Genomic DNA, 12,348 nt, shown 5'->3' on the forward strand with positions numbered 1-12,348 from the left:
AAGTGTTTTCTTTCCAATGGTACCAATTATATGCATATCCTGGCTTCAGGGCCTGAGCAACAGGCAGTTTACTTTGGGCACATCCTTCAGGCGGAAATTATTAATATCAGTAATTTTTATGATTTTTTATTTGAATTGTGCGCCCTCCAGTTTCACCGGAAGTTGTCCCTCTAGCCCTAAGAAGTTTTAATAGAAAAAAAATCCATACATTTAGCTTCGGTTAGAGGAGACGGGGGAGACTGAAATTAAAACATGCTTTAAGTTCTTTGCTTCCTCTTTCAAAATATAATTTGGTGAATCATGGATGACTCCGTCAAGTTTTAATTCATTTTGGTAGCATTCCTATGTTGAAGATTAAAAAATAATTGAGTGTATTTTTCCACATATTCCAATTGCTTTATTATTATAATATATTACACTTGATCTTTGTTGAATAAGGTCCACCATTTATTTTTGTTTTTCCTCTGACTTATTCTGAGCCTCTATGGTACAGTTTTTATTGCTATTTTTCTGTTCTGTTAGACCTTCTGTTTCCTTTGTTAGTATGGACTCCTTTGACCTAAATTGCTTTTGTTTTAGAGCTGAGTACTGAATTGCATGGCCTCTAAAGGCATATTTAAAAGAGTTCCATACAATACGCGGATTTCCTAAACCTATGATATGTTAGAACAATTCAGTTATATATTCCTCTGTCTTAGTTAAAACAAGTTATCATCCATTAGGCTTTGATTAGATTTCCAAAATCCTCGCCCACGTGGAAATTCAGTAAGAGTAATGTATATGCCAATTATCTGTCGGTCCGACCTCAATACAGGATTAGGATTGAATCCTACTACACCGGCTCTGACACTCGTCTGATGAGGCAGGGCTTGAAAACTATTTCAGACCACAAAGGAAAACCCAGCCACGAGCTGCCCAATGACGTTAGCCTACCAGACGAGCTAAATGCCTTTTATGCTCGCTTCGAGGCAAACAACACTGAAGCATGCATGACACCAGCTGTTCTGGACAACTGTGTGATAACACTCTCGGTAGCGGATATGAGCAAGAGCTTTAAACAGGTCAACATTCACAAAGCCACGGGGCCAGATGGATGACCAGGACGTGTACTCAAAGCATTCACGGACCAACTGGCAAGTGTCTTCACTGACATTTTCAACATCTCCCTGACCGACTCTGTAATAACTATATGTTTCAAGCAGACCACCATAGTCCCCGGCCCAAGAAAGCGAAGGTAACCTGCCTAAATGATTACCGCCACGTAGCACTCATGTCGGTATCCATGACGTGCTTTGAAAGGCTGGTCATGGCTCACAACAGCATCAACCCAGATACTCTAGACCCACTCCAATTTGCATAACGCACCAACAGATCCACAGATGACGCAATCTCAATCGCACTCCACACTTTCCCACCTGGACAAATGGATGTGAGAATGCTGTTCTTTGACTACAGCTCAGTGTTCAAAACCATAGCGCCCACAATGCTCATCACTAAGCTAAGGACCCTGGGACTAAACACCTCCCTCTTCAACTGGATCCTGGACTTCCTGACGGGCCGCTCCCAGGTGGTAACAACAACAACACGTCTGCCATGCTGATCCTCAACACTGGGGCTCCTCAGGGGTGCGTGCTTAGTCCCCTCCTGTACTCCCTGTTCACCCACGACTGTGTGACCAAACACGACTCCAACACTGTCATTAAGTTTGCTGACAACACAACAGTGGTAGGCCTGATCACCGACAACAATGAGACAGTCTACAGGGAAGATGTCAGTGACCTGGCAGTGTGGTGCCAGGACGACAACCTCTCCCTCAATGTGAGCAAGACAAAGGAGTTAGTAGTGGAGTGGGTCGAGAGTTTCAAGTTCATTGGTGTCCACATCACCAGCAAACTATCATGGTCAAAACACACCAAGGCAGTTGTGAAAAGGGTACGACAACACCTTTTCCCCCTCAGGAGACTGTCATAAGACTGTTCCTCCTCACAATATCTGACCAGACCTCGGCCCACATTCCTCGCTCCTCCTTAACTCACGGCTGTCCTACCATATCAGTGACTGAAACCAGACCGTTGCCCTTCTCCTCTCCATAGGATACATGAGATTTAACCATAACATGTTCTGACAGAATGTAAACTTTCTGCACTCCCCTTTCTCACTCAGTAGATTTGCATACACCCTGTTCTAATACGGTAACATGAATAGAGATATTTTTATAAGTTGGAAGTTAGTACCCAACATAAGCAAATGCATTTATTCTGAAATGTAGCTCATACATTCATTCTTTGTAACAATTAGATCTTTCATTGCTTTATACAAGTAGTAGCTAGCTCATCTTGATCATGTTGTTACTTCTCCCGTTCTAGAAGCAGTCAGTCACAAGGCAAAAATACAGATTGAGACCCTCAATCAAACTGAGGACAGAGAAATGTGCATGCACCAGACAGGTCAAGTCTTCTTGCATCCATGGGTTTGAGATGTAAGTTACACTCTAAAAATTGCTGGTTTGGGTCAATAGTTGGGTCAATAGTTGGGTCAATAGTTGGGTTGTTTTCTGTAAAAACAACAAGGTTGGGTTGTTGGTGCTGGGTTATTAAGGTTCTGCTAAATGACGTAAATGTAATGTAAATGGTTACGGCAGTGTCAATTTTAGTATGTAAATCTTGGTGGGGCAACCAATTTAACCAATTTTTTTAGATGCATGCCAGCAAAGCCACGACACAACACTAAACAATACAAACCCCTAAGCTCTACACTCAACAGGGTATTAAAAAATTCACTGACGACATGACTGTAACTCTAGTGGCTGGTAATCTCGATTCCAGCCTGTGGGTATCTGGGAATTTGCCCACATTCAAAAAGGAACATAAAGTGTACTGGGTTCAGAAGTAAACAAACACATGACACAGATTGAGCTGCCAACACAACAGAAAGAAGCTAACCTTGTTGATCAACTTGACTCTTTTTTCATGCATTTAATGAACACCTCTTTGCATTGAAGTGATTTTAACACAACACAATACCAGACCACTTAACATAAGAAACAACTCACCACAATAAAACCTGACCCAGACGCAGCAAGAGTCTGACCAAGCACAGGAGGACTACAAGCCTAAACACTGTACTCTGGACTACTCACAGTTTCCATTGAACATAGTCAATATCACTTTATTGTAATATTTACAAATTCTATGACCGACACATTTCCTGAATTTTGGGATTCCTTGCTATTACTCCCAAGAGTTCCAGCTATTTGTTTTGTTGTTCAGCGATATCTGTCCCTCATCAAAAAACTAGGCCAGCTCCCGCTCAGGAGCAATCTGAGCTATGAAGTGGGAGAGGAAAAGTTGGCCCACCACACTGTGGATATCACGTGAAGCCTCCAGAAATATCCTAGACGGCTGGAGCAGAAGCCCAGGCTCAAAGCCCTCCACTGTCAGAGGAGCGGAGACGTCTTAGTGGGGGAAAGTGAGACTAACCAGAGAAGAAAAACACTTTTAAAACTGTTTTTGCCTTTGGAGAACGGTAAGAGCTTGGGTGTAAGGTAAGACAAATATTGGACTATGTTGTTCTTCCCTGTATTATACTTATGCTAAAAAAATATATATTCTACTGAGCCGTTTACTTTATTTTCATATTCTTATTTTTTATTATTACTTATTGCATTGACGAGAAGGAACCTGCAACCTGTAAAGGCTCCTGAGTGGTGCAGTGGTCTAAGGCATTCCATCTCAGTGCTTGAGGTGTCTCTACAAACACCCTGGTTCGAATTCAGGCGGTATCACAACTGACCGTGATTAGGAGTCCCATAGGTCGGCACACAGCGTCGTCTGGGTTTGGCCGGTGTAGGCCGTCATTGTAAATAAGAATTTGCATGACATTCTTGTTAGGGGTGTGCCGACATGGCAATATTCATAAATTGACAGTTCATACTCGTGAGCGGAAAATATTTGTGAGCGTTTTTTTCATGACTAAGTAGATGTTGGGAAAATAACTCCCTGCACATTTTCACTGCAAAAAAGCTGCAGATTAGGAGCAGCACGTAGTGGGGTGTGTGTGTGTGTGTGTGTGTGTGCCTGTGTGTGTCCTCAACTTGCAGCAGGCAGACAAGTTTGCTGTTACTCAGTCAGAATACACATCAGCGTTTAATATTTTTTCCCTAACCTTTCCGTGCTTGCTAGATAGTATGCACATTGATAGCTTGACAGCAATAGTCCTCGACATGTGATTTATCATAGTAGCAATCTAAATGATCAGACCTGAAAACATGCGAGGAAAACTGATCAAGTGAAATTATGAAGCGAGTGGACAGGAGAAATACAGTTTAAATCTATCCAATCAACGCAGCAGAATTAACGTACAGCCTGCCCTTCTCTTTACAAACAGCCAGTTGAGTTATTTAGACCACATAGAACCTCGCACGTGACTGACTGACATTATAAAGACGTGCACCCACCTTTTTTTTCTATAATGGATAATTACAAAAAATACTTGATCATAATCATTCCCAGAAAATGCCCATATCTGACTACTCAGCCCATCCCCAATTATTGTGTACAAAGGGAGTTTGCCTTATTAATTGACAAGCCACTTGCACGTACTTTGGTCTTGCAGTTATATTCACCTACGTATTTATTTAGACAGTGAAGATAAAACGTTAAACTTGGCTCTATACTCCAGCATTTTGGATTTGAGATAAAAATGTTCAAATGTTGCGACAGTAGGGAATTAAACATTTTATTTGAGGGGATTTTAAAACACTATCTTTTTTACCATTTAGAAATTAAAGCACCCCCATTTGAAAGTGTCATAAGTATTTGGACAAATTCACTTATTGTAAATTAAAATTAGTCAAAAGTGTAGTAATTGGTCCCATATTCCTAGCATGCAAAGTGTCACGGATACGCTGCTACTGCTGCTCATTCCATTCACCAGCTCCAGAGGTCTACGTCTAGGCGTCACTGAACTGGATACATTACCACCAACCCCGGACTGTCTTGTCTTATTACGCACACCTGGTTCCCATTTCTCTTGATTAGTATGTGTATATACAGTTGAAGTCATACATTTACATACACCTTAGCCAAATGCATTTAAACTCAGTTTTTCACAATTCCTGACATTTAATCCCAGTAAAAATTCCCTGTTTTCGGTCAGTTAGGATCACCACTTTAATTTAAGAATGTCAGAATAATAGTAGAGAGTGATTTATCTCAGCTTTTATTTATTTCATCACATCCCAGTGGGTCAGAAGTTTACATACACTCAATTAGTATTTGGTAGCATTGCCTTTAAATTGTTTAACTTGGGTCAAAAGTTTCGGGTAGCCTTCCACAAGCTTCCCACAATAAGTTGGGTGAACAGAGCTGGTGTAACTGAGTCAGGTTTGTATCCCTCCTTGCTCCACACGCTTTTTCAGTTCTGCCCACAAATTTTCTATGGGATTGAGGTCAGGGCTTTGTGATGGCCAATCCAATACCTTGACTTTGTTGTCCTTAAGCCATTTTGCCACAACTTTGGAAGTATGCTTGGGGTCATTGTCCATTTGGAAGTCCCATTTGCGACCAAGCTTTAACTCCCTAACTGATGTCTTGAGATGTTTTATCAATATATCCACATCATTTTCCTCCCTCATGATGCCATATATTTTGTGAAGTGCACCAGTCCCTCCTGCAGCAAAGCACCCCCACAACATGATGTTGCCACCCCCGTGTTTCACGGTTGGGATGGTGATCTTCGGCTTGCAAACCTCCCCTTTTTCCACCAAACATAATGATGGTCATTATGACCAAACAGTTCCATTTTTGTTTCATCAGTCCAGAGGACATTTCTCCAAAAAGTACGATCTTTGTCCCCATGTGCAGTTGCACACCATAGTCTGGCTTTTTTATGGCGGTTTTGGAGCCATGGCTTCTTCCTTGCTGAGCGGCCTTTCAGGTTATGTTGATATATAGGACTCGTTTTACTGTGGATATAGATTATTTTTTACCTGTTTCCTCCAGCATCTTCACAAGGTCCTTTGCTGTTGTTTTGGGATTGATTTGCACTTTTCGCACCAAAGTACGTTCATCCCAAGGAGACAGAACGCGTCTGATTCCTGAGCGGTATGACGGCTGCGTGGTCCCACGGTGTTTATACTTGCGGACTATTGTTTGTACAGATGAACATGGTACCTTCAGGCATTTGAAAATTGCTCCCAAGAATGAACCAGACTTGTGGAGGTCTACACATTTTTATCTGAGGTCTTGGCTGATTTCATTTGATTTTCCCATGATGTCAAGCAAAGAGGCACTGAGTTTGAAGGTAGACCTTGAAATACATCCACAGGTACACCTCCAATTGACTCAAATGATGTCAATTAGTCTATCAGAAGCTTCTAAAGCCATGACATCATTTTCTGGAATTTTCCAAGCTGTTGAAAGGCACAGTCAACTTAGTGTATGTAAACTTCTGACCCACTGGAATTGTGATACAATGAATTATAAGTGAAATAATCTGTCTGTAAACAATTGTTGGAAAAATTACTTGTGTCATGCATGAAGTAGATGTCCTAACCGACTTGCCAAAACTATAGTTTGTTAACATAGAAATTTGTGGAGTGGTTGGAAAAAGAGTTTTAATGACTCCAACCTAAGTGTATATAAACTTCTGACTTCAACTGTATGTACCCTCTGTTCCCCATTGTCCTTGTTGGTTATTGATACCATGTCCGTTGGTATTGTGAGCACCTGTGCTGTTGTATCGGCTTCCATGCTACGTGTTGTTGTGCACTTGTTTTACGGTTCTCGTCCCAAGTATTATTTAGAAGTTTACACCTCACTCTTTGTTTGGGTGGAGAAAATAAAAAACCCTATTACGTATTACTGGCTTGTCTCCTATCATTATACCACATGACACAAAGACTGCATCAAACTTGTGGATGCATTTGCAGTTTGTTTGGTTGTGTTTGGATTATGTTGTGCCCTATAGAAAGGAATGGTAAATAATGTATTGAGTCACTTTTATTGTAAATAAGAATATAATATATTTCAGAACACTTCTACATTAATGTGGATCCTACCATGACTACGGATAATCAGTAATAAATTGTGAATAATTATGAGTGAGTCAAAAGCTTGATGTAATCATTGCGTGCTAGGAATATAGGACCAAATGCTAATCTTTTGACTAAATTGAATACACTTAATGTCACACCCTGATCTCTTTCACCTGTCTTTGTGATTGTCTCCACCCCCCTCCAGGTGTCACCCATCTTCCCCTTCATCCCCTGTGTATTTATACCTGTGTTCTCTGTTTGTGTGTTGCCAGTTTGTATTGTTTGTTCAAGTCAACCAGCGTTTTTTTGTCTCAGCTCCTGCTTTTTCCAGTCTCTCTTTACTCGCTCTCCTGGTTTTGACCCTTGCCTGTCCTGACTCCGAGCCCGGCTGCCTGACCACTCTGCCTGCCCCTGAGCCTGCCTGCCGCCTGGCACTGTTGCCCCACCTCTGGTTTACTGACTCCTGCCTGCCTAGACCTGTCTATTGCCTGCCCCTTTTGGAATATTAAACTATTTTTAATTCGACGTGGTCTGAATCTGGGTCTTACCTTCATACCTGATAGTACGAACTGGCCATGACTGACCCAGCAGACCTGGACCAGGTGCACAACACCATCTCCTCCCAAGGAGCCTCCATAGGTAGGCACGAGCAATTGCTTCGTGGGCTGATGGAGGGGGTCCAAACGTTGGCTGAGCGCCATTACCGGGACATGCTGATAGAGCAATTCTGCGTGTCATCTGGGCCAGCCACGGTGGTAACGGCACCACCCCTCAACAACTCGGCAGTTAGCAGCGCCACCCCACCACCTTCCCAGGAGCCCCGGTTACCTCCTCCGGAACGTTTTAATGGAGAGCCGAGCACCTATCGGGCTTCATCCCTCCTCCTTCCCCTCGGATCGCTTCAAAATAGCCTACCTCATCACGCTGATGTGCTCTCACCTGGGCTACCGCCGTATGGGAACAGCAGCAGAACGGGCCATGTGCGCGAGCCTGGAGGGGTTCGTGGGAAAGGTGAGGAAGGTCTTTGATGCCCTGTTCTCCGGGAGAGAAGCTGCCTGGAAGCTAATCCAGCTCCGGCAGGACACCCGCACTGTGGCCGACTATGCGGTGGATTTCCGTACGTTGGCAGCGGAGAGTGCGTGGAACCAGAAGCACTGTTCAACATGTTCCTGCACGGCGTCTCGGAGGTGGTTAAGGACGAGCTTGCGGCTCGGGATGGTTGTATCCCCCATATATATCTATTGATTGCAAGCATGTTGTATAGTCAACTATATTTAAAAACTCAAAGTTTTAAATCTGGTTACATTTTGTGTATCAGTTCATAAACCATGTGCCATGGAATCGGTACATCATCATTCTCCTACCAGCTATTTTGCAACCTGTATGGCGAAGCTGTCCATTTTTTAGTCCTTAAATAAAACTTGTATTCTTTTTTTATTGATCACAATTCTTTAGCCAATTTTGGTGTTTAATGCAGGGCCAACAGACAAGTTCCTTACCCTCTCTCCTTTCCACATGCCTCCTCTATTTTTGCGGTAATGCTGCAATCAGACATTTCCATATATTTTTGTTAACTGCATGTGTTACATAACTCCACCAGTCCTATTTATGATATAATTTACAATGATGATACCGTGTTATTTTATTTTTTTATAATGTTTTTTTTCATCAATTAGTATATTTGAATTTAACCATTATATTTGTTGTAATATTTGTTGTGTCTTTTCTGGTGGATTAAACTGAAATTGCAACCAGATTTTTCCACAAATATACAGAATTTTGGCATCACAATACCAAAGTGTAAGGGGTCTCCAGTTTTTTAGGTCGGACTTGATCTTTATATTTACCTCTTGGGTCCTGTTTCAGTAATCATTAAATCAGACCTTCTTGCTGAGTATTTAAGATTTTTATAGGAGTGGTTAAAGCATGTTAATAACAGACCTTTGAGTACATTGAAAAATATTTGATATACCTTTGATATACCAGCTCTGGAGTTTTCCCGGATATGAAGGCTTTACTTGCATCTAGAAGTTTCTCCTCTGTATTAGGCCTTCACATGAGTATTTCTGTATACCTGTTAATTATACGCTATTAACAGAAAAAATCCTTAGAATTAACTTCAGTTAGTGGAGATGGAGGAGACTGAGATGAAAACATATAATTGAAGTACTTTGCCTTTCTCTTTCAAAATATAATTTGGTGAGTCATGGATGACTCCATTTGTAACTTGTTTCTGTAAAATGTTGGTAGCATTTCTATGTTGAAGATTAAAACATAATTACAGTTTCAACGGAAAGTATTCAGACCACTTGACTTTTTCCACATTTTGTTATGTTACAAAGTTATTCTAAAATTGATTAAATTGTTTCCTCATCAATCTACACACAATACCCCATAATGCCAAAGAAAAAACAGGTTTTTAGATTTTTTTTGTTAATTTTATTAAAATAAAAAACAGAAATAATACATTCAGACCCTTTACTCAGCACGTTGTTGAAGCAACATTAGCAGCGATTACAGCCTCAACTCTTCTTGGAATGATGCAACAAGCTTAGCACATCTGTATTTGCGGAGTTTCTCCCATTCTTCTCTGCATATCCTCTCAAGCTCTGTCAGGTTGGATGGGGAGCATTGCTGCACAGTTATTTTCAGGTCTCTCCAGAGAAGTTAAATCGGGTTCAAATCCGGGCTCTGGCTGGGCCACTCAAGGACATTCAGAGACTTGTCCCGAAGCCACTCCTGCATTGTCTTGGCTGTGTTCTTAGGGTCATTGTCCTGTTGGAAGGTGAAACTTCGTACTAGTCATACATTTCACAGTAAGGTCTACACCTGTTGTATTCGGCGCACGTGACAAATAAACTTTGATTTGATTTGAAGTCCTGAGCGCTCTGGAGCAGGTTTTTATTAAGCACTTCTCTGTATTTTGCTCCGATCACCTTTGCCTCAATCTTGACTAGTCTCCCAGTCCCTGCCACTGAAAAACATCCCCACAACATGATGCTGCCACCACCATGCTTCACGGTAGGGATGATGCCAGGTTTCCTCCAGACGTGACGCTTGGCATTCAGGCCAAAATGTTGAATCTTGGTTTAATCAGACCAGAGAATCTTGTTCTCATGGTCTGAGAGTCTTTAGGTGCCTTTAGCCAAACTCAAACTCGCTGTCATGTGCCTTTTATTCCGGAGTGGCTTCCGTCTGGCCACTCTACCATTAAGGCTTGATTGGTGGAGTGCTGTAGAGATGGTTGTCCTTCTGGAAGGTTCTCCTATCTCCACAGAGGAACTCTAGAGCTCTGTCAGAGTGGCCATGGGGTTCTTGGTCACCTCCCTGACCAAGGCCCTTCTCCCCCGATTGCTCAGTTTGGCCGGGCGGCCAGCTCTAGGAAGAGCCTTGGTGGTTCCAAACTTCTTCCATTTAAGAATGTTAGAGACCACTGTGTTCTTGGGGACATTCAAGGCTGACAGAAATGTTTTGGTATTCTTCCCCAGAAAACCTTTGTTTTTGATTATCTGGCCAGTGTCTACAAATGCTCAGTTTTTTGCATTTGTGGCATGTAACCAATGCAAGTCAATATCCCTGATAATCCCATTTTTGCACGTCATGTCCAAATCATCTACACAATCAGAACCAATATGTATTTTTGTTATTTGGGTTAACTATTCCTTTAATCATGGTCTCTAGATGGACGATATTGTGGCACCCGCTAGGACCAGTCTTGGCCACCCCTGGTGTAGGTGCCAAGGAATGGGTCTCAAGATCCAACATGGTGGACATAATGCATAAAACATCATATGTAACTGTTATATTGTATGCTCTGTTTTCTTTCCAGATCCAACATGGCAGTTGAAAGCAAGTCCATGCCTGGCTCCACTATCGGCCCCACTCTGGGGTTTGATGACTACTCTCTCTACAGCAACCTGTCAGATGACGAGCTGATGCAGCTGGCTATCGAACGCAGCCTTAGTGATCCCCACAATGCCACTTCACTGGGTGAAGCCAGCAAGACCTCCACAGCTCTAGGCAGAAGAACAGTCCAGTTCAGGGCAAATCCACCCACAACTACACCGAACCCATCAAATCCACCTAGGGAGGACCCAAGCCATAGGCCGCCTACTGCCAACCCACCTGACGCGTATGTGCCAGCTGAAAAGACCCTTCATTGTTTTTCATGATCCACTTTGGGTTATATGAAGTTGTAGGCTACAGATAGTTACATGTAATTCAAATGTATTGGCATAATATGTGTATTTATTTTTAACCTGTTGGTGACCCCTTCCTGTTCTCATCCCGTTAACGGGATTGATTTTGACAACAGCCAGTGGAAAATCAGAGCGCCAAATTTAAAACAGCTAAAATCTCATAATTCCATTTTCTCAAACAATCAACTATTTTACACCATTTTAAAGATACACTTCTCGTTAATCTAACGACATTGTCTGATTTCAAAAAGGCTTTACGGCGAAAGCATAAAATTAGATTATGTTAGGACATAAACTTCTCAAGAAACACCACACAGCCATTTTCCAAGCAACTAGATGCATCACAAAAAGCCAAAACACAGCGAAATGAAGCACTAACCTTCATCAGATGACACTCCTAGGACATTATGTTACACAATACATGTATGTTTTGCTCGATAAAGCTCGTATTTATATCCAAAAACAGCATTTTACATTGGCGCGTAATGTTGAGAAATGTTTTCCCTCCAAACCTTCCAGTGAATCAGCACAATGAGCACACACAGTACGTAAATTCTCATCGTAAACATTGATCAATATAGAAGTGTTATGCACAGAATTATAGATACACTTCTCCTAAATGTAATCGCTTTGTCAGATTTCAAAAAAGGTTCACGGCGAAAGCACAATTTGCAATAATTTGAGTACAGCCCAGATGACACTAACAACTAGCAAACAGAAACCCGAGTCAATATAACTAAGAAATTACATTATAAATATTCACTTACCTTTGATTATCTTCATCAGAAGGCACTCCCAGGAATTCCCAGCTCCACAATAAATGTTCGATAAAGTTCATATTTATTTCCAAATAATCAATTTTGTTCGCGCGTTAGGTTCACTATCCAAATCCACTACGCGTGTGCTGACTTAGTCCAGACGAAAAGTCAAAAAAGTTATACTACAGTTTGTAGAAACATGTCAAACGATGTATAGAATCAATCTTTAGGTTGTTTTTATCATATACCTTGAATAAAATTCCAACCGGACCTATCCGTTCTCTTTAGGAGTGAATATGAACCCAAGTCATTGCGCGTGACTTGAGCCCAGGCCTTATAATGGGACACCAGTTTA

General features: G+C 41.7%; 1 protein-coding gene across 3 annotated transcripts in view; it reads left to right on the forward strand.

Annotated features, from left to right (window-relative positions):
* The first annotated feature begins 3,404 nt into the window (after nt 1-3,404).
* Nucleotides 3,405-12,348, forward strand: part of LOC106607652 (ankyrin repeat and SOCS box protein 2) — a 29,669-nt gene continuing 20,725 nt past the window's right edge. For 2 of the 3 annotated variants that reach the window (XM_014204826.2, XM_014204828.2), the window contains exons 1-2: nt 3,405-3,544; nt 10,866-11,168. In XM_014204826.2, coding sequence (XP_014060301.1) covers nt 10,873-11,168 — 296 coding nt within the window. In that variant the 5' untranslated portion in view covers nt 3,405-3,544; nt 10,866-10,872. The remainder of the gene's footprint in view (nt 3,545-10,865; nt 11,169-12,348) is intronic. The other variant, XM_014204827.2, reaches the window with a different exon arrangement.

The sequence above is a fragment of the Salmo salar genome, chromosome ssa06 (genome assembly GCF_905237065.1).
Source record: "Salmo salar chromosome ssa06, Ssal_v3.1, whole genome shotgun sequence".
NCBI lineage: Eukaryota > Metazoa > Chordata > Actinopteri > Salmoniformes > Salmonidae > Salmo > Salmo salar.